Source organism: Schistocerca piceifrons, chromosome 5 (assembly GCF_021461385.2).
Source record: "Schistocerca piceifrons isolate TAMUIC-IGC-003096 chromosome 5, iqSchPice1.1, whole genome shotgun sequence".
In the NCBI taxonomy this organism is placed as follows: Eukaryota; Metazoa; Arthropoda; class Insecta; order Orthoptera; family Acrididae; genus Schistocerca; species Schistocerca piceifrons.
In genome coordinates, this window is record NC_060142.1 from 96,365,487 (window position 1) to 96,388,282 (window position 22,796).

At 48.0% G+C, this 22,796-nt stretch overlaps 1 protein-coding gene across 1 annotated transcript in view; it reads left to right on the forward strand.

Annotated features, from left to right (window-relative positions):
* LOC124798761 (coiled-coil domain-containing protein 177-like) overlaps window positions 1-22,796 on the forward strand; it is a 143,146-nt gene that overhangs the window by 68,627 nt on the left and 51,723 nt on the right. The window contains exon 2 of the mRNA XM_047262290.1: window positions 9,138-10,059. Coding sequence (XP_047118246.1) covers window positions 9,138-10,059 — 922 coding nt within the window. The remainder of the gene's footprint in view (window positions 1-9,137; window positions 10,060-22,796) is intronic.

Consider the following 22,796-nt stretch of genomic DNA (forward strand, 5'->3'; position numbering starts at 1 on the left):
CGCTGGTATCGGTTTGTAGATGACATTTGTGGTTTGGTAATTAATTAAAGAATCCAGTTTACCATGGAAATGGAAAATAACAGAATATCTTTCTTGGATGTTTTAGTTATGAGACGGTCCCATGGAAGTTTGAAACACAAAGTTTTTCGGAAAGTAACACATACGGACAGATATTTGCACAAAAACTCCGTCATCCTCAACAAAAGAGAGGTGACATTAAAAGCCTTGTCCATAGAGCCGAACGGATACGCACATCGAAACACTGGGACGCTGAACTAAAACATCTGAAGCAGGCCTTCGAGAGAAATGGCCGCTCAGGGAAAGAGGTAAAGAGAATTTTGCGACCAAGGAACAGAAGAACGAAGGACAAGGATGAACCATAACGACGGAAAAATACAGTTTCTCTCTCTTTTATTAAAACAAATAGCTGATCAGATCGGTTAGATCTTACAGAAACATGACATCATTTCTTTGTTGGTCTAAAGACCGGTCTGAAGTCAAGAACTCCGATCTGTGAAGGATAAACGCCCACCTCTGTCGAAATCTGCAATACAAAAAATTCCGTGTACGTGTGGTAATGTTTACATTGGAACTACCAAAAGGAGCGTAAATACACGGCTAAAAGAAAAAATAACAGCTGTAGCAAAGACTTTTGTGGTCTATTTTTCCTAGTCGGCAGAGCATGCTCTTCAGTCAGGACACCACGAAGTGAAGTTTTCTGAAATAGAAATTTTGTCTAAAACGACAAATTACTATCCACGTCTATGCAGAGTAGCCATTGAAATTTATAAGCATCACGATAATTTTAATAGGAAAGACGAGGCAATGAAACTTAGCGACATATGGACACTAGCTCCCCAGAATCGCTAGACAATTTCATCATTGACAAGACAACATTGCATGGTTAAGTTTTATCTTTGACAAGTATTATCTCTGATCATCCCGTGTTACTTCGACCACGCCCCCTTTTCTACAGCACATATGTCATTCTCGGACGTCCGACTGGTCAGTAGGCAAGACTCAGCCTCTGAGAAAGCCCAGCGAAGTTCTGGACGAAACATCATGGACAGGTGAGTTTCTTGGACCACGACCTCACATCCAGAAAGGTTTACAAGCAGCTCGTTCGAGAAGCGATTTAAATTCGTAACAAGGGAAACTTCCCACCTCACCACCATCGGATACACAGGGTGGTCCATTGATCGTGACCGGGCCAAATATATCATAAAATAAGCTTCAAACGAAAAAACTACAAACAACGAAACTTGTCTAGCTTGAAGGGGAAACCAGATGGCGCTATGGTTGGCCTGCTAGATGGCGCTGCCATAGGTCGAACGAATATCAACTGCGTTTTTTTAAAATAGGAACCCCCATTTTTATTACATATTCGTGTAGTACGTAAAGAAATATGAATGTTTTATGAAACTTCCTGGCAGATTAAAACTGTGTGCCGGACCGAGACTCACCCGCGAAAGGCAAAGGTACCGAGTTCGAGTCTCGGTCCGGCACACAGTTTTAATCTGCCAGGAAGTTTCAAGTCATCCTAGTCGCAGCTCTTTTATAGGACCTGAGGAGAATACTACAGTACGCCGGATCAATGAAAAGCTCCGGGATAGTGGTGCAATTGTAGTGCAAGCGCGTAAGTCTACATCGGTCATAGATATTTCGGAGCGACAGTACGTTGAAAAGGTCGAGCATTTTTTTTACACCAACCACATCGAGAAAAGTAGGTACGACCTAACTGCTAAATACGTAGCGACTATCAAAAACCTGACTAGGAATACAAGTATCTTCCTCAGACTTTTTAATACGAGGTCAATTATTCCGATGAGCCCATCGGCTCCTAGACTTCGTGGTGTATTGAACCTCCATAAGGAAGGTTTGCCTATCCGACCCATAATTAATTCCAGGAATGGCCCAGGTGTTCAACGTCACAAACATTTGGCTGATTATTTGAATAGGAACTTCAAGCATACAGTAAACTTCAGTATCTCAAATAGCAAACTTATGTAAACTTTTAGCCTTGAGAATCCCAAAGGGTATTTCCCTGGTTTCATTTGATGTAAAAAAATATGTATGCAAGCATCCCAACCGATCAGCGCCACGAAATAAGTGAAAATTTAAAGAAAGATACTGGAAGACCATTAAAAGTGATAGAAGAGGCATTGCAGCTTCTCAGATTGGTATTAGGTTACAACTATTTTAAATTTGGGGATAGCACATACATCGAAAACCAGAGCTTGGCAATGGGATCTCCACTGTCTTTATTGCCTTGCCGACATTTTTATGACGTTATTTGGGCATAATATGATGGTCGACATAAGCAATTACTTTGAAAGGATAATTTTTTGGGCTACATACGTGGTTGACACAATCCTGAAAGAACCGTTATACATCAAAATTATAACGCTTTTCTAGGTGAACTAAATAAAATACACGAGGGGATCCAATTTACTATGGAACAGAGCCTTAATGGCAACCTTCCCTTCTTAGATCTGTTGGTCAAAAATCAGTGGGAACTCTCCTAATTTTGATATTTTCAGAAAGGTCACCACTTACGACTTCGCGATAGATAGATCGTCTAATCATCCTCTGAAATTCAAAAAGGCCACATTCAGGGCTTTACTACACAGGACGCATACGGTCCCATTATCTCAAGAAGCCAGTGATCTGGAATTTAAATTAATATAGTTTATCCTTCGTAATGCACCCCTGTTAATCTTCCCAAGAAAATCCTGGTCGTACCCATTCGAAAAGGCGATAAACATAACGCTGCTTGCACCCCACGCACACCCGGAATATTCGCTTCCCTACAGCCAGTAAATAGCGGATTGGCTATTGGGCGTAAATTCCACAGGTTACCTTTCTATGGTAACTTTTCAGGCAGAATCGGCAAATGCTTAAGTTCTAAGAGAATAAATCGGGCCTTTCACACTATTGGCCATTAAAATTGCTACACCACGAAGATGACGTGCTACAGACGCGAAATTTAACCAACAGGAAGAAGATGCTGTGATACGCAAATGATTAGCTTTTCAGAGCATTCACACAAGGCTGGCGCCGGTGGCGACACCTACGACGTGCTGACATGAGGAAAGTCTCCAACCAATTTCTCATACACAAACAGCAGTTGACCGGCATTGCCTATTGAAACGTTTTTGTGATGCCTCGTGTAAGGAGGAGAAATGCGTACCATCACGTTTCCGACTTTGATAAAGGTTGGATTGTAGCCTATTGAGATTGCGTTTTATCGTATCGCGACACTGCTGCTCGCATTGGTCGAGATCAAATAACTGTTAGCAGAATATGGAGGCGGTGGGTTCAGGAGGGTAATACGGAACGCCGTGCTGGATCACAACGGCCTCGTATCGCTAGCAGTCGAGATGACAGGCATCTTATCCGCATGGCTGTAACGGATCGTGCAGCCACGTCTCGATCTCTGAGTCAACGGATGGGGACGTTTGCAAGACGACAACCATCTGCACGAACAGTTCGACGACGTTAGCAGCAGCATGGACTATCAGCTCCGGTTACCCTTGACGCTGCATCACAGACAGGAGCGCCTGCGATGGTGTACTCAACGACGAACCTGGGTGCACGAATGGCAAAATGTCATTTTTTCGGATGACTCCAGGTTCTCTTTGCAGCATCATGATGGTCGCATACGTGTTTGGCGACATCGCGCTGAACGCACATTGGAAGCGTGTATTCGTCATCGCCATACTGGCGTATCAACCGGCGTATTGATATGGGGTGACACTGGTTACACGTCTCGGTCACCTCTTGTTCGCATTGACGGCACTTTGAACAGTGGACGTTAAATTTCAGATGTGTTACGACCCGTGGCTCTACCCTCCATTCGATCCCTGCGAAACCCTACATTTCAGCAGGATAATGCACGACCACATGTTGCAGGTCCTGTACGGGCCTTTCTGGATACAGAAAATGTTCGACTGCTGCCCTGGCCAGCGCATTCTCCGATCTCTCACCAAATGAAAATGTCTGGCGTATTGTGACGAGCCAGTTGCTCGGCCACCATTGACCAGTCACTACTCTTGATGAACTGTGGTATCGTGTTGAAGCAGCCCATGGGCAGCTGTACCTGTACACGCCATCCAAGCTCTGTTTGACTCACTGCCCAGGCGTATCAAGGCCGTTATTACTGCCAGAGGTGGCTGTTCTGGGTACTGATTTCTCAGTATCTATGCGCCCAAATTGCATGAAAATGTAATCACATGTCAGTTCTAGTATAACATTTTTGTCCAATGAGGACCTGTTTATTGTCTGGATTACTGGCCATTAAAATTGTACACTACTTCTTGGTGTAGCATAGTACCACCTGGCGTCCCTCTGTCTATCTGAAGATAAAAACCTTTTGCATGTTTCCGCTTCCTAATTTATTGGTAACCGGAATCTACGAGACTGCTCTGTTACTACCCAGGAGGAGGACGGAACATCGATAGTCCACCCAAATTGAAGAATTGAAGGAGGGCACGACAGATGCAGAGTTGAAGCTTACTATTACGTCTGCTGATTTGTGAAAAAATAAGAAATAGATGGAGAGAAATATCAGAGAAACTTGCATCGTGCTACGTTCTCAAGTGGGAAGAGCAAAAATAAGAAAATAGTTAGTGATATCCGATGTCCTCGTAATGAACTCACTTCACCAGTCTGAGCTGCAAGTGTATCAGAAATATCACTATTTCTAAGCGTAATAGCAACTACGAATACTGTGAGAGTCGGTGGGGCAAGCGGAGGTGGGGAGGCACAGCGACACCAGTTACTAACCACCTACTGTAGTTAAGCGACTCAGAAAATCCAATCGCGGTCGGTTCGAGGATTAATGAGAGGCCATTACCGGTGTCCACGTCGCCCGCACAATTTACTGCCGCCGCGTGGAACTTAATGAAGTGGTGGTGCCGCCACATATGAGCAAACTCAATTCTAATGGCGACACGCGGCCAGCGCCGCTACACACACGGCTAGGGGTTCCGGCGCAACAACGGGCCGTGTGGGAGCAGCCAAAACTCTTGAACCGCTCTCGTGTCCCGTTAACATCCATAGCACACTGCTTGTGGGTCGTGATGCCAGACTCTGGTAATGAGGTTTCCGTAATTTTTCGTATTTATGGTACGTCAAGTTCAGAATTCAACTATCAATAGTCCTGTTCGAAGCAGGTCTCAAAAATTCTTAAGAAAATAGACTCCTAAGTTTTATGAGAAACTTAAATTCACTACAGTCAAACTAATTTTCTCAATGGGTCACGTAGATCATTCGGTAGTGTCTGAGAAAAAGAGGTGTCATGAAAAGCTTAGTGGACAGAGCCTACAAAATCTGCGAGCCGGCTTACTTACAAGATGAAGCAAATCACTTACGGTCAGCCTTCATGAAAAACGGATATACCAGCAAGGAAATTGTTTCGATCCCATACTTAGCCAGAACTTTCCCGATACTGTCCGTGACTGTGTTAATGAACGGTAAGAAAACTTATCCAGTAGCAGACCGTTTTGTTCTGGACTTCTGGCTTTTCTTCTTTGATGGAGGGCTCAATCAATTTTCAGAAGCGCCAAGAAGATTAAGGAATATTTAAAAAACTGCAAAACACGTTCGAAACCTCCTAGCAACACCTGTGGTATACAAAATTCCATGCAGTTGTGGACAAGTATATACTGGAACAACGAAAAGAAGTGTAAACACCCGCTTAGCCGAACATAGAAGAAATTGTCGCTTAGGACACATCGAAAAATTGTCCGTAGCTGAGCATGTTTTTCGAGATGGGAATCACGAAATTAAATTTAATGAGACAAGCGTTCTAGCACGAACATCCCATTATCATGCGCACATGTATAGAGAAGCAATAGCGATTCACAAACACCATAACAAATTTAATAGAAAAGAGGAAGTTTAAAAGTTAGACAAAATATGGATGTCGACGTTGCGCCAGCAGAATAACAATCTATTACTCTTAATCGAGAATGATGACGCCTTCCAGAGACAGGCATATCGTCGTCATCACGTGACATATAGTGGTGCCCTCTATGCGCTCTTTGAATGCGAGAGTACCTGGAGCCTCAGTGGCAGTAGCCAGACGACCTCAGAAGATGTCTTCCGCACATGGAGGCGAAAAGTTAGGTAGAAATTTTATACATCGACCACGGCCTCTCACACCCGAAGTTTCAACTGAAGAAAACACCGGCCGTGAAAGCATTCATTGCATCTTGTCTACATCTACGTCTACATTTATACTCCGCAAGCCACCCAACGTTGTGTGGCGGAGGGCACTTTACGTGCCACTGTCATTACCTCCCTTTCCTGTTCCAGTCGCGTATGTTCGCGGGAAGAACGACTGTCTGAAAGCCTCCGTGCGCGCTCTAATCTCTCTAATTTTACATTCGTGATCTCCTCGGGAGGTATAAGTAGGGGGAAGCAATATATTCGATACCTCTTCCAGAAACGCACCCTCTCGAAGCCTGGCGAGCAAGCTACACCGCGATGCAGAGCGCCTTATAAATTATTAATTATTGATATTTTTTAAAACTGCAACAAAAACTGGAAGTTTTTGTGCAATATGTAATTGATCATCATCTCGTTTATAATGTTCATAAAAATTGTGTTAGCATATATTTGACTAATTAACACGCATCTAATTCTTCACCACGACTATTCGTTTTAAGCTTCGAAAGGTCGCGAAATGGAAACCACATAGAAATTACGATGAACCTCTGCACAGATGTGTTGGGCATAGTCTCTAGTATGGCCGTCGATCGTGTCACGTATCTCTTGTTCAGTTCCGAGCGCACTTCGAGTGAGGAAAGATCCCTAGAAAATATTATCTCCTGCGAAGTATGAGTACCTGCTGAGATTTTTCGCCGGATTTCATGCAACCCCACACAACGTTAACTGTAATACGATTTCTTATTCATGAAAATTCTCGGCCGCGCTCTGCATGGGCACAAACACACCCCTACATCGTTTTCGATGGGAACTGTTGGACCACCCATCATGGGTGAGTTTCACCTCTGCTCACATGAACCACTGATTCTGAAGATTACGCTGGTCTGCAGCTCGTTGTCTGTGCCAAAATGTTGCGAATTGGTGGAAAACATAGACTGCCTTCTAGGACGAGGGTACTCGAAAGCTGGACCAAAGCTACGACAGATGTCAAAGTCGGAGAGGCGACTGTGTAGAGAAGTACCTGGAAGATGTAGTCAACCGTCGCAAATAGATTTTTTTTATTTTCACTGTGGTTTCCTTATCGGGACGGATCGAATCTTGATAAACGTGGAGCGCTCGGATTCAAATTATGTAGGCGTTTGCACTGGAGGAAAACAAAATGTAATAAAAAGATCTCTGGTTAGAATCTTGCTAATGTATCGTTTTTTGTTGCATTGCCACACTACAATGCTATGAAGTAAGCCACAATAACGGTCGATATACGGCTTCATTCAGACAAATGGGGGATAAAATGCGTGCAAAGAATGTCGCCTTCACTCTGAAGTATTATGTTAAAATTAGTGAAGTTTTCTCGACTGCCATGAAAAAGTTTAAGTTTCTTATTTAGGACTGTGTTAAGTGTACCGACTGTAAGTTTCATAATTCTCTCGGTGACCATGAGAACTGTAGACATACACTGATGCAAAACAAAAACCATTACAGAAAGAAGGGCTTGTGCGACATAAACCGAAGTTGGTAGGGATGTTTCTTCATCTGAAATATGATGTCTACTCATATTTTGCGGTAGTCGCGTAAGTATGGCGCTGGTAGCACCTCTATGAGAATGCAGATTATGTTTACTTTAAATATACGCTGTAACGGTCGTGAATGTTAGTTACCTTTGAGAGTGGAGGTGATGAGTTGATGGTCAAGAATGGATTTAAGGCGACAAAGACGCCATTATCAACACGTCACTGAGTTTAAAGGAGGTCATATAACAGGGTTAGGAACAGCTGGATGTTCCTTGTGCGATACCTGACAAGAGTTAGGCAGGAATACAGTTGCGACTTCTGAAATTTGCCAGGCGCATTTCTTCTTCTAATAATTTCCGGGTATGCAGCCGGATCCCGTAGACATTTTGTCGCGATATTTCGGCCCAGAGACGTCCGGACATCATCTGGTGAGCACACAAGTACTGAAAACCCCAGGTGCAGTCGCGGTATTTATGCCGAATCTCGCACATGTGAAATGTACTGGCATCCTACAGCTCATTCGTCAGGTGTTGACATGCGCCGCATAGCCGAGTAGTACGTGCTGCCCTCGGTGGTGAAAGTAAAAGACCATCTAGTCATTGAGTATCTAATTACGCCGTCGATTCCACTTTGATGGATAATTTTAATAACAGGATTCCAATTCCAAAGGGAATGGCTACACTTCACGCCAAATAAGGAAGGCCATGCGCAACTGTCATTCCCAGCGTATGGAAGGAACGCAGTTGATTTATAGACGTCATCAGCGTCCTCAGTGCGTTGCTTCTTGTTATGTGTCGTCGAAAATACACAAATTGCTGGTGGACGGAAGATAAAATCAAGGTTATTCTTCTTCAGTAAAGAGCCGGGCCCTGGTCGAATCCGTTAAAGACGATTTGCAAAAGAAAGCAGGCGTCTACGAAATTGGCCAATATATGCAAAGGGAGACGACAAGAACTGTCCATGAACGATGTACAGAACATGAAAGATACAGTGCTCTGCTACTGCCGATTTTGACAGTTGTCGCAGATCGGTGTATTTCATGGGACATTCAATGGAATACAATGGAACAAAAATTTTAGCTCCAGTTTCTGGATTTTTGGATTCTGTAATCAAAGAATCAGTGGAAATACGTCTTGCCCATAATCTTATAAATCGTGACAACGGCTTTCAGCTGGATAAAAATTGGAATCCTGTTTTTAAAATTATACAATCACAGCGGAAACGACGGCGTCAATCGATAATGACTAGACGATATTGTACTTTCACCACTGAGGGCAGAACGCACAACTCGGGTATGCCGCGCATGTCAACACCTGACGCATGCGCTGTAGGAAGCCAGTACATTTCGCATGCGCGACTGCACCTGGGCTCGACCATCTCCGTCGGTAATCCGGAAGGATACCGCCCTTCGATTGCGCCCTCCCGGTTCTAATCGAAGCGATAGGTCTATTGAAGGTGCCAGCAGCCAGCGGCTGCAGCAGCAGCAGCCGCCAGCGGCTGCAGCAGCAGCAGCCGCCAGCGGCTGCAGCAGCAGCAGCCGCCAGCGGCTGCAGCAGCAGCAGCCGCCAGCGGCTGCAGCAGCAGCAGCCGCCAGCGGCTGCAGCAGCAGCAGCCGCCAGCGGCTGCAGCAGCAGCAGCCGCCAGCGGCTGCGGCAGCAGCAGCCGCCAGCGGCTGCGGCAGCAGCAGCCGCCAGCGGCTGCGGCAGCAGCAGCCGCCAGCGGCTGCGGCAGCAGCAGCCGCCAGCGGCTGCGGCAGCAGCAGCCGCCAGCGGCTGCGGCAGCAGCAGCCGCCAGCGGCTGCGGCAGCAGCAGCCGCCAGCGGCTGCGGCAGCAGCAGCCGCCAGCGGCTGCGGCAGCAGCAGCCGCCAGCGGCTGCGGCAGCAGCAGCCGCCAGCGGCTGCGGCAGCAGCAGCCGCCAGCGGCTGCGGCAGCAGCAGCCGCCAGCGGCTGCGGCAGCAGCAGCCGCCAGCGGCTGCGGCAGCAGCAGCCGCCAGCGGCTGCGGCAGCAGCAGCCGCCAGCGGCTGCGGCAGCAGCAGCCGCCAGCGGCTGCGGCAGCAGCAGCCGCCAGCGGCTGCGGCAGCAGCAGCCGCCAGCGGCTGCGGCAGCAGCAGCCGCCAGCGGCTGCGGCAGCAGCAGCCGCCAGCGGCTGCGGCAGCAGCAGCCGCCAGCGGCTGCGGCAGCAGCAGCCGCCAGCGGCTGCGGCAGCAGCAGCCGCCAGCGGCTGCGGCAGCAGCAGCCGCCAGCGGCTGCGGCAGCAGCAGCCGCCAGCGGCTGCGGCAGCAGCAGCCGCCAGCGGCTGCGGCAGCAGCAGCCGCCAGCGGCTGCGGCAGCAGCAGCCGCCAGCGGCTGCGGCAGCAGCAGCCGCCCGCGGCTGCGGCAGCAGCAGCCGCCCGCGGCTGCGGCAGCAGCAGCCGCCAGCGGCTGCGGCAGCAGCAGCCGCCAGCGGCTGCAGCAGCAGCGTTGGCGTCGGCGTCTCCACCGGCCAGCCAGTCGGGTCGCCCCCTCCGCCAGAAGCAGCAGCAGCAGAGTGGGGCTTCGGCTCCAGTCTCCTTCATCGTTCTCTGTCCCTTTTACTCTGTGTCTCTCGTCGCCTTGCCCATCCCTCGTTTGCTTCTTTGTCCCGTCCCGTCTTGTGTTTTTCCCCTTATCGTAATGTCGACACCACCACCACCACCACCACCGTCATAAACACGCCACCGCCGCCACCACTATCACGTGGTGTGCCCCATGACCCCCCCCTCAGTCCATCTCCCCACTCCTCACTCTCCCATCTCCCTCACTATTTGTCGCCCCATCCTCGGCTCCTCCCTCCCGCGCCTCCTCTGATCCCTTCCCTCCACTCCCTCCCTCTGCTCCTTCCGTTTCCACAGCCCCCGCTAGGGTGATCGCCCTGAGGGCCATGGCCCATGCTCAACTCTCCCCTTCACCTTCATCATCACTTTCGCCATCGCCCTCACCATCTCCCACGCCGACTCCAGCACCGGGACCTGCCACTCCCCGCCACATTCCAGTCGCTCCCTCCTCACTCCTCGCCGTGATTCAGTCCTCATCTCCTCCCCCAGCCCTACCCTCCACTCAAATCTCCTTTCCTGCATCCCTTTCACCCACTGTGGCCCTAATGCCTCCCTCACCCCTGCTCCTTCCCAACCTCCCTCCAACCAACCCCAACACCCGCCCACCCTCACCGCCGTGATCACTAAGCTTAGTCCTGTGATCACGGAGGAAGTGGTGTTGGTGGAGCTCAAGGGGCATCACCATATGGAGGTGCATGCTGTTCGCCACATCCATAACTCAGCTGGCCCAACCCACCTTATGCGGGTCTTTTCCAAACATGCCCCCTCTATAGACAGGCACCCTCCTTCAGGAGACGTTCTCTTTCACCAACGCTACCAAGTTGACCCTTCCCGTTCCCCTTTTAAACCCCTCCACTGCCAGAGGTGCTTGCGGTATAATGCACAACTGACATCCGAGTGCCACGAGGCCCCCACCTGCCCGCACTGTAGGCAAGCCCACTTCTTACGGCAGTGCCCCATCTCCAGTCCCCCCTTCCTGTAATACCTGTAACCTCCCTCATCCTACTTATTCCCAAAAATGTAAGGCCCAACCCCCTCCTACCACTCCTGAACTCACCATTCCTGTCCACCCTCTGGACGTCCCCACCCCTCCCAGCAATTCCCTTCGCCCACCCCCTACTGTTGAGGACATCATCAGATTCCTCACCATCATCCTCCAAAATGTTCACCCATTTCAGCGACCCCACACCCTCCAACAGATATCCGTCGCCGCCCATTCCGTTTACCACTTAATAATGTACGCCACCTACTCCAACAACCAGAGCCGTTTCACATTCTCCCATCTTGACACCATTGTCTCAATCCCTGTCATGGTGCGACAGCACCATATCCTTTTCAACATCATCTGCTCCCTTCCAGCCAATAAGAACCTCTTCCTGCACACCCTTGCCACCCACCGCATGGATGCCTTCCTCCTCAATGAAACCTTCCTCCAACCCCACCACACTGCCCACACTTCGCCCTACCCCCTTCACCGCTCCCCAGTTCGGCTCCAACCTCTTCTTCCCGACCCCACCAAACACCTGATTCTTAGCCACTTCTTCCCCGGCCTTACCGTCACCTGCGCCACCATCTATGTCCACCCTATCGCCCCTATTCCCTTCGACTTCCTCTCCCACATTGACCGTACCTTCTCCTCCTACGTGACTGCCGCAGACCTCAACATCCATAGTCGTTCCGCTGCCCAGTTACGGCAGTGGCATTGGTTCCTCTCCTCACTCCAAGGCAGCCTCATCCCCATTCCCCAGCACACCCGTCCCGAATCCAACTCCAATCCCGATGTTATCCTTTCCTCCCCTAACCTCCTTGGCCGCATAACGGTGGATGTCCTGGAGCCTATTAGTAGTGACCATCTCCCTGTCCTCCTCACCATTTCAGATGGTCGTCGCCCCCGCCCCGACCCTTGTAATGACCCTTCCCCAAAGTATGTCCATGACTATTCCCGTGCCAACTGGAATGCCTACTGGGATACCCTCTCCACCCAGGTCGATAGCCACCCCTTCACCTACCACCACCTTGACGATGTTACCCATGCCACCTCCTTTCTCCAGCAGGCCTTGTCTGAGGCCGTGGAGGCCCATGTCCCTACTGTCGCCATCCACCACCACTGTCCTACCTTACTCCCACAGGCCATCCTCCTCCTCCGTAAATCCCGTCATCTCTACTGTGCCTTCCTCCACACGCGTGACCCAGACACACTACGCCGCCACCGGCAACTCCAGCGACACATTCGAAATTTGCTCACGGCTAAGAAATGCCGGGACTGGCGACAGACATGCACCCGTTTAAATGCTACCCTACCTATAAACTCGTCCAAGATCCGGTCAGCCTTCCGTCGCCTTACCGGAACTAAACCCTCCCCCTACTATCCTCTTCTCCATAATGATCACCCCTTCCATGACACGCTCAGTAAGGCCAATCACTTTGCCTCGTATCTCTCCGATACCTTTTCCATCCCTGATGATCCCCAGTTTGATTACTCCCTCTTCCCGGATGTCCGTGATCGAACTGACACCTCTGTCCCACCCTCGCACTGGTTTCCAGTACTTAGGGGCATCGAGTTCTGTGCGTGCAATGTTGTCCATCACTACACAGGATCCCATTGCCACACTCCACACGAAACGCAACACCACTCCTGGTCACGATCGTGTCACCTACCGCCACCTTCGTGAAGCTCCTGTCTCTTTCCTCTCCACCCCGGCAAGGCTCTACAATGTAGTCCTGTCCACCGGCTACTACCCCAACCTATGGAAAACCTCCCGTATCCTGATGTTCCTTAATCCTCGTAAACCGCAGTCCGCCGCCTCTTCCTACCGTCCCATCAGCCTTACCTCGGTCTTCAGCAAGGTCCTGGAATCTATCCTGACCAGACGCATCCACCAGCATCTCCACCAGCATCTCCACCAGCACCGCCTCGTTCCCGTTACCCAGTGTGGCTTTCGGCCGTCCTTCTCTTCCAATGGCGTTCTCCTTCACCTCACTCATCTCCTTTCCGAGCAGCTTAATTCCCATCACTCCGGAACCTTCCTCTCCCTGGACCTCGAACGTGCCTATGAACGCGTATGGTATTCTGGTCTCCTCTTCAACCTCCAAACCTTCGCCCTTCCGATTAACTACGTCTGATCGGCTCCTTTCTCTCCCACCGTCCTTCCTATGTCACCACCCATAACACGGATTCCTACACCTTTTCTCCCTCCGCCAGTGTGCCCCAAGGCCCCGTCCTCTCCCCCCTTCTGTACCTTTTCTATACGGCGGACATGCCGCCGCCGTCACCCCCCGTCCACCTTCTCCAGTTTGCCGATGACAGCACCTTCCTTGCCCTCGCCCCCACCCTGCAGCATTCCCAACACCTCCAATCCCGTCTTGACCAGTTCACCGCTTGGTGCAACCAGTGGTTGCTCAAGGTCAATCCCTCCAAAACCCAGGTGATCATTGTAGGCAAAACCACCCCTTCCTTCCGCCTCAAGTACCTTGGCGTCACCCTCGACCAACGCCTCTCCTGGACCCCCCCCCCCCGCCCCCCATCTCCGGACATTCCAAGCCAAGGCATGCTCCCAACTCCATCTCCTCAAGCTCCTCTCCGGCCGCACGTGAGGTCTGGACCCCTCCACCATCCTCCACACCTATAAATCCCTCATCCGCCCTATCCTTTTTTTACGCTCATCCAGCCTGGGTTTCCTCCCCCCCCCCTACCTTTTATAAATCCCTTCAAATCCTTGAACGCCATGCTCACTGCCTCGCCTACTGCATCTGTCTCCCCTCCCCCATGCGGATCCTGTACGACCTCATTCCGTTCCCCCACCTCCTCCTTTTCCTTGAGAGGATACAGATCCTGTACACCTCCCGCAAACTTGATCCTCCTCACCCTCTTGTCTCGCCCATCATCTCCCACCCCCGCCCGCTGCCGCACCTGTATTCCCACGTCCCACACGGTCTCCATCTCTCCACCCTTCTTACCCTATCCCAAGGTGGCTTCCGCCAGCTCCCCCTCCCTGATGATGTCTTCCTCCCCTCCATCTACTCCTCCTATCAACTTTGAGCCTCCCCACTTCCTGTGTTTTTTTCCTTTAGGCACCCTCCCTCCCTTCTCTCTCGTTTTCACCCCTTCCCCCTTCCTCCACCCCTCTCCCCCAGGCTTCCCCTCCCCCTTCCTCCCTTCCTCCCTGGCTTCCCCTCCCCCTTCCTCCCTTCCTCCTATCTCCCCTGCCTGTGGTATCTCTGCTCTCCCCCTCCCTCTCCCCCTCTCCTCCTCTCTTGGCAGGTCCCCGGACTCGTACACGCCCAGTGAACATTTGCGCGCCGGAGATCATCGCCATCAGTGTGAGCCTCCGTTTTGTGTTTAGTGTTCCTTCGCCATCACGCCACCACTGTTCACGTGTGCCGTCGCAGTCATTTGTGTTATGTGCGCCGTGTCACCAAGTGTTAGTGTTAGTGTTTTTTCTCGTCCAGTGTACACGGCTTCATGTTTATTGTTTTTCGATCTACAGTTTTTGCCCGCCGTTTTTATTGTGTTATCTGTGCCACCTATATGTCATATTATTGTACCACTCACGGCTGAAGAGCAGCGTAATATGCTGCTGACAGCCCGCCTTGTATGAGGTGATTAAAATAACAACAAAGAAGAACAACTGGGCTTTACAGGAGTTGTGTACTCACCTGATGACGGCCGGCCGTCTCTGGGCCGAAATATCGTGGCTCAATGTCAACGGGATCTAACTGTATTCCTCTTCTAACAAGATACAGAAAGTGTGCATGATTGCTGGCAGTGGTGGCCACGAGAATGTAGAGACACAAGAAGACCGGGATCCGGACGGATACGTGACTTTACCGAGAGCAAAGACCACCGTGTTCACCGCATGGTTCTCCTGCTGCAGATACAAAATCAAATGACCTCAGATGTTAAGTCCCATAGTGCTTAGAGCCACCAGTCCCCCAGACTTAGAACTACTTAAACCTTACTAACACAAGGAGACCACACACATCCATGCCCGAGGCATGATTTGAACCTGCGACTGTAGCAGCAGCGCGGCTCCGGACTGAAGCGCCTAGAACCGCTCGGCCACACCGATCGGGGCTGCAGGTACAGACGGTACACCAATTTCAGCAGCTCTTGGCCAAGTGCATTGTAACGCGCATTCCGCCGACCCCAAACCACAGCCATTTGCGACTCCAATGATTTTCGCTTGACACCATTGAAGGGCGGGATGGGTGTCTTGTGTTTTCTGTTGTATGCTGGTTCTGCCACGCTGCTAGTGACGGCCTGGTGTTTGTTAGGATGACGCAAGTTGACGGCCTTTACAGGGGACAGGCTTTGGTGGGCGGATGTGAAGACCGCAATTTCTGTAGTAAAAATTGCGGCAAAGTGGCAGTCGAGAATCTGGCGTGTTTACATCTAAGATGGGTGTGTGTCAGCCGTCTTGGCAGCAGCAGAATCGTCCTAGTTTCGGCACTGACCAACAGTGGCGGTTCTTTAAAATGAGTACGGTCAGCTTAGCGTCCATCCACGTGATGGGGAAACTTAACGGCCGGCACACTGGCTCATGGCAGGATTTCTCCGCGCCGCTTTTAGCACACAGCTTATGTCAAATATAGAAATCAATAAAAACTGATCCCAATGCGGCACAATGGAGCTTTTAGGCTCATTTTAAAGCAGAAAATTAGCTGGTTGTACTCTTATAAACGCACCTCCAGTCGCCCTGGTAGTTTCTGAATTATTAAAATATTCAATTAATTATAACTAAAATTGTAAATTGGACATCTTGGAGACGCTTTGACAAAATTTTACGAACGAGGTGTGAAATGAAAAGTCTGAATGAGTAGTACTAAGATATCTATGTAACTTTTTTTTTAACATGTTCTAAAAATTTAAATGAGGAGCCAAAATGATGTTTATAGTTCCTATTTTTTATTTATCAAAATTCTGCATTTTTAATCACGAAAAGATAGCGGCAGTACGGAAAAGTAGACATACAGAAATATTACCATTGTATGATCTATGTTATTTATGCATTGAAAGTATTTTAAATAATGAAAAGTTCTATATGAAGGACACAAATTTTAATAATACGAGAATAAGATACCGTACAGAAATTCTAATGATGAATCTGAATTCAGCGGAAAATTTCCGTCTGAAAGAAGTGTTACATGCATTTTATTACATCTATATAAGTGAAGTCAAATCAAGTTTTTTGCACTTAAAGTTTAGAGTGTTCAAACCGAGGGCTTTTAAGGCCGCCCATTTTCTGTGATGGGGGCAGTCATTTAGTTGAGTTGAAAAGGGTAGCACGTGTGACTGACTAAAGTCCGTGCACGAATTGGACTTAAAATATTTTTCGGACCGCAAATTCGCGTGAAACGTGTGATTTTCAGCAGTTGGGTGCTGCTGGACTTTGAAGAATTCTCGGTGGTGCGATTGTGAGACTTGTGAAAATTTCGCGCGCTAGTTGAACTTTGAATATTTTCGTACCGCGAAGTCGTGATGGACTTTAACTCTGAAATCACTATGACCCACAGCGCTTGTTCAGTTTGCGGTTGGACTTCAGATTGTGTTTGGTTTATTATTATTTGTCGAGAAGTATTCTCCGCTCAGAACTTTGTTCATCTTGGAGGTTTCAGCTATTTTAAAAGAAACATTAAGTGAATAATTGCTGAATGATTGTGGTCAATATTGGAGTGGCGCTGTTGAATTAACCCGGTCAATATCTGAGGTCAAATGAAGAACACTTAACAGTGTTTCAGTCAAATCTGTCCTGAACAAGTTAAAATAAACTCCAATTAGTTAAAACTGTATTGTTAGCAGGCAGGAATAATTTTTAGTGAAAACGTTTGGTTTTATAAACTTGACATTAATTTAAAATTACTGGGGACTGTGCAGCGGATGTGGTTGGCGCCCCTCAGACCTAACGTAGCCAATTTAGTTAATAAGTCCAACCACATTTTACGGAACCCCAAGGGTATCCATCCTACGTACGTGCTTGGGTGACGATTTTACTTTTTTTTCCGTGCAGAAGCTGGTGGGGGCTCGAGCCCTCTGTGATCACCCAGTGATCTAGTAAAACCAATTTTAGTTCAGTGTGTTTCTCCCGACCTCGCGCATACAGAGAAACCGTAGCACGTCGCAAATGGATTTCTCGACACCAGTGAAGCTCGCTAATGGGTATTTCTCGTCCGTAGTAGCTCGCAGCCTGCAACCAACCTGTCTGCGCGCTGGACACACTGGACCTACACCTGGAATTACGGTCTGGGCGCGATTTCTCATGGCAGTAGGAGCACTCCAGTGGTTATCCCACGTACCCTGACTGCAACGAACTTCGATTCATCAGTTTGTCGTACAATCTTTTGTGATGCTATTCGTGAGCAGCACTGCAGGGCGTGTTTCCCACCGGGATAACGCTTGTCCACATTCTGCTGTTGTAACCCAACGCTCTTTACAGAGTGTCGACACGATGGTTTGACCTGTTTGATAACCAGATCTGTATCCAATCGAGCACTTGTGGATCATCATCGGGCGACAACTCCACCGTTATTCACAAACAAAATTAGCCATCCCTGTATCGACGATCAAGTGCAACAAGCGTGGAACCCCACCGCATAAACTGACATCCGGCACGAGTACAAACAATGCATACATTTTCGAATGTCTGCGTTCAACATTCTGGCGGTTGCACAGATTATTAATGGACCAGAATTTCGTATTTGCTACGGATTTTCTCGCGCTTACATCAGCATCTGCTCTTGCAATGTTTGTAACTTAAATCTGTTACCTACACACACGTAATCCCGAAATTTCACTAGTCTAAATAATTATCTTTTGGTAGTGTGATTTTTTCCGGCAGTGTAAATAACGTAATTTTAATTATTAATAGAACACAGTATAGTAGTAATTATGCATTATATATTTGGTAAATGCGAAATAAAGTACACAGAACCGATATCTATGATAGTTCCATTCAGGATAGAGCCGTGTAAGACCTCTTGTTGCTGACATGGGTATCGTATGAAGTCCGATTTCATTCATTCATAATGGCAAGTGTGTCGGGCACGACTTTAATTTTAACATATGCAAACAGAAAGACGCAACTCTCAACCGTTTTCGAGAAAATCGAGTTGGAAAATTTTGGAAGTGCTTATACGTTTCGTATGGTCGCTAGCATTCACATCGTCCGCAATCGTGGGAGTAAGTGTTTGTTTTCTGTTAGATGATTTACTCCGGGTGTTGCAGTCGTTTTATAAAGTTCTTCGCCTGCCTGAAGAAAAAGTACCGCCAGCGAGATTCAATCCAAACCAGAGACAGGTTCTAGAGTACCTGCATAAAAATTCAATCAATTGTACGTCAGTATTTGGTGACATACATTTATATGTGGTATGTCGCGAAATTGTGTGACGTGCGAAAAGGAATTATGAATATAAACCCACTTTGTTTCGCAAAGGAGTCATTGAATTTTTGCAAGCGCATGGGTTATTCAGCGTTCACTACATGTACTCCACGCTGTAAAAATTATTGCTCTCTGTCATTTCCCCGATCAGTATCATCGTGATTCGCTCATTATCGATAGGTTACACATGTCACAAATATAAATAATGTCACTAACAAAAAAAGGAAATAAAAGAACTTAAATCAATACACCCATTTTATTTCTGAGTTTTCAGGCTGCATAGGAAAAAACTCTCCCCTTTTTCAGAGTAAAGATTTCGAAAATAATTAAATACAGATAACTGTCACAGCAATAATAAACCGGCTGTTAGAATTACATGGGAATGAAATAAAAAGCAAAAGTGCTGACAGCGAAATTCTATCCATATACTTCGGAGCCGACCGAGTAAGTCACGCTTATATGGGCCTACTTTGTAGGCGTCTCTAGTTAGCAAGAAGTGCACGGTTATGAAACGAATGCCATTTTGGCTCTGAGCAGTATGGGACTTGACTTCTGAGGTCATCAGTCCCCTAGAACGTAGAACTACTTAAGCCCAACTAACCTAAGGACATCACACACATCCATGCCCGAGGCAGGATTCGAGCCTGCGACCGTAGCGGTCACGCGGTTCCAGACTGAATCGCCTACAACCGCACGGCCACACCGGCCGGCTCAAACTCCATTATTCAACAGCGGTTGACAGTTGCGTCCATCTGTTTACATCTACTGAAGTTCTGGTCGCGCCGTACACAACATGTCAACATGAATAAAATTGCTCAGGGGAAGTTAGCAGTCTCATTGCGAGCTTGAATGGCCAGGTACACGTACTTATTTCCATGCTACTTCAGTTCTATGACAAAGTTCGTCATTAATAACGGCTGGTGCCTGGTAACGTACGAGACTGTTCGTAACCCGTACCCATACGATTTCGACTCTTGAGGGACAAGGAGAAAGTCATGGTCAGGCCAACATGGTATAAAAAGAGTAGCGATTAGTTTCTTATCACAGTCGATGCTTCTTCTGTTGGTGGCAAACAACACTTTGTTAACACTATTCTTCCTGTTTGGTCTAATTTGGAGTATTGTGTATCTGAGGAACCTTTTGCGCAAGGTTATTTGACCCTTTTGCATTGTTATAGGCACGTCCTGGCCTGCAGGCGACCTTGAATGTGTTGCGGAAGACCTAAATCGCGGAATCGCGCCACTAGTAATACTAGGTGATGGCGATTGACTTTCTAATGGGGCTCCCACAGGGTTTTCACTCGCAGCGGATGCCCCTGCAGCTCCGAATAGGTACGCTGGCATGCGCGACAGCGGCACTTCCCATCCGTCGTCTAGTTGAGATTGTGAAGAGTCTTCACTTCTCCTGAGCTCCGGCAAAGAATTGTGTTATGTTCATCAGCTTGGGTTTGCTGAGGATTATTGGTAAGGCTTTCATAGTCTGCTCTTCTGAATCCCACAGCGGAACGGAGATTGTATTATTCGTTGGATATTGCAGGATGGCGTACAAACGTCGTAATAATACCCACCTAAGGTGCAGACAGAATTCATATGAACATTTACAATGCCAATGGACTTTCTCCTTGCATACCTTGTGTACAAGCCTATATTTATGTCTACCCTGATCAGGAGACCTCACTACCCGTGAGGTCATTTTCTAGGATCGCCTTCGGCTGTGCGTCTGAGCTATGACTTCTGGGGTTCTTCTATTGAGGTTCTGATAATTGTACCACAATTGCCTGTAGCGACCTTGCCTAAAGTCAAAATGTATGGAAATACATGACGAAGTACAGGATTAACATATTGCTTTGCATTATTTTGTTTAATGATTGTGACATGGGTATCTCCAAGATAGGGCTCAGTCAATGGGCTTACCATGTCCGATGTCAATGGATGCAGAACTAAAGCACTTTTGCTTTACATTACCAGTGATTTGCACACCAACACGCTAATCGTTGGGCCTGTACAATTATTACGAATGCAATCTAGCAGACTTCGTTGCCGAAGAAGCTTTCAAACAGGGACACGCCCATCATGGTGATGTGCACAGAACCGCGACTGGAAAGACAGTTTAGTATCTATCCCGTGATATCAAGCATTACGACTGTACTGTCGAGCGCTAGTCGCACGGTGACGCTGAGACCCTGCTTGGCGCTTAGGTAGTGCCTACGAAGTTACAGACCAGTATCCCTAACATCGGTTTGCTGCAGTGTACCTGAACACATTTTCAGTCCGAATATAATTTTCTTGAGACCGAGAAGCTTATGTCTACTAATAATCACAATTTTAGAAAGCATCGCTCGTGTGAAAAACAGCTCGCAGTAGTTGGTTACCATTTTAGAAAACGGCAAGCTATGGGTGAAGAGGAACAGGCAGGTTTCATATTTCTAGATTTCTGGAAAGCATTTGACATGGTGGCCCACTACAGATTGGTAACCTACTCCATATTCCCGTATCTTCTGTTAACAAAGACGTGAGTGGCTCTAAAATATGAAAAGTGCACTGTCCTTTACTAGCGATATCCTTGCCATTGTTGAACACTCACCGTAGTGACCCAGCGATGTGAAATAGGACGGTGATTATTTTGTGCATACATAAATGACCTGGTGGACAGGGTGAACAGCAATTTTCAGTTGTTTGTTGATGATGTTGTGGGGTACGGGGAAATATCTAACTTCAGTGACTGTAGGATGACACAAGGTGACAGACAAAATTTCTAGTTGGTGTGATGAATGGCGCCTAACTCTGAAAGGTAGAAAAATTTAAGTTAGTGCGAATGAGAAGGAAAAATTAACCGATAAATTACGAATACAGCAGTACTGGTGTCGTCCTTGACACAGCCATGTAGTTCAAATACTTGAGCGTAACTTTGAAAAGCGATATGAAATGGTACGAGCATATGAAGATTGTGATAGGGAAGGCGGATGGTGGACTGTTTATTGGGAAAATTTTGAGAAAGTATGGTTCATGTGTGCAGAAGATCGCACACAGGACTCTATTGCGACCTGTTTTTGAGTGAAATTCTTCGAAGTCTTCCTTTAATCCAACCTGGTGCAGATTCCAGAGCTGGGCTGCTAGATTTGTTGCCGGTGGCGTGTGTCTATGTTTCGCCTTTGACGATGCCAACCCGCAACGCATCTATACTTCGCAGGTTATAGTCTGCTCGACCCTGCGTCGAGGCCGATTCCCGCAGAATCCTGTTCAGCCTCCAAATGGTGCTGAATATAGCAACAGTGGTTGCTCCAGAGATTAACTTCTTGCTGCAACCGCCGTTACTCCGATAGCCAATAGGAAAAGTGTAACGTTCCGCTGCCCAAGTATTTCTGCCCGTGCGGAGCCGGTTAGGGCCAATTCCATCTTCAGCAGCCAGCGACTGACGTACCATAGCCACTTGGAGACCGCCTTGGATGGGACGTCGCCTTGGTCACCCAGACGGCTGTGCTCCCACGATCTGTGCTCCCAGTCTTTGTGTTACGCACTGTGGACAGGTAGTGTTATTCGAAACACATAACTTTGAATATGTACTTTGTTTTGAAGATCCCATTGGTCAAGAGATCGTGATCTATGGTCTCAAGGATCTAATTTCGTATCATTGAAGAACAGTTATTTGTCACGAATTTTTCCTTCGGATTACTAAAAACACTTTCTGGAGAACGTTTACTTTCTTTCGTTGTACTGCATCAGAAACAGACTATTTATGTGAACACGGAAACTTCGAACACAAACAAAATTTAGTTACGTCTACTGATCTGCTTGTTATCCACTGGCAGTATTGCGAATGAGGTATACTTCAACCGGTGGGTTCGAACACCCAAGAGCTAAGGAGGTGCTTCGGGAACTCAAAAGGCAATCAAAAGAGGGAAAGCAACTTTCTTTCTGAGGAACACTATTGAGAGAATTTAGAATCGTTCTGCAGTCAGCTTCACATACCGATGATCTACTGTCACCAACTTTCTATTACGTTTAGCGCATGGACGATGAAGGTACGAGAAACTCTGGCTCGATCGGAGGCTTATAGACAATTGTTTCCCTCGCCATGTTTCCGAGTGGAACAGGAAACGAAATGATTATCATTAGTGCAGGCGACTCTCAGTCATGCACTGTACAGTGGCTTTCGGAGCATGTAC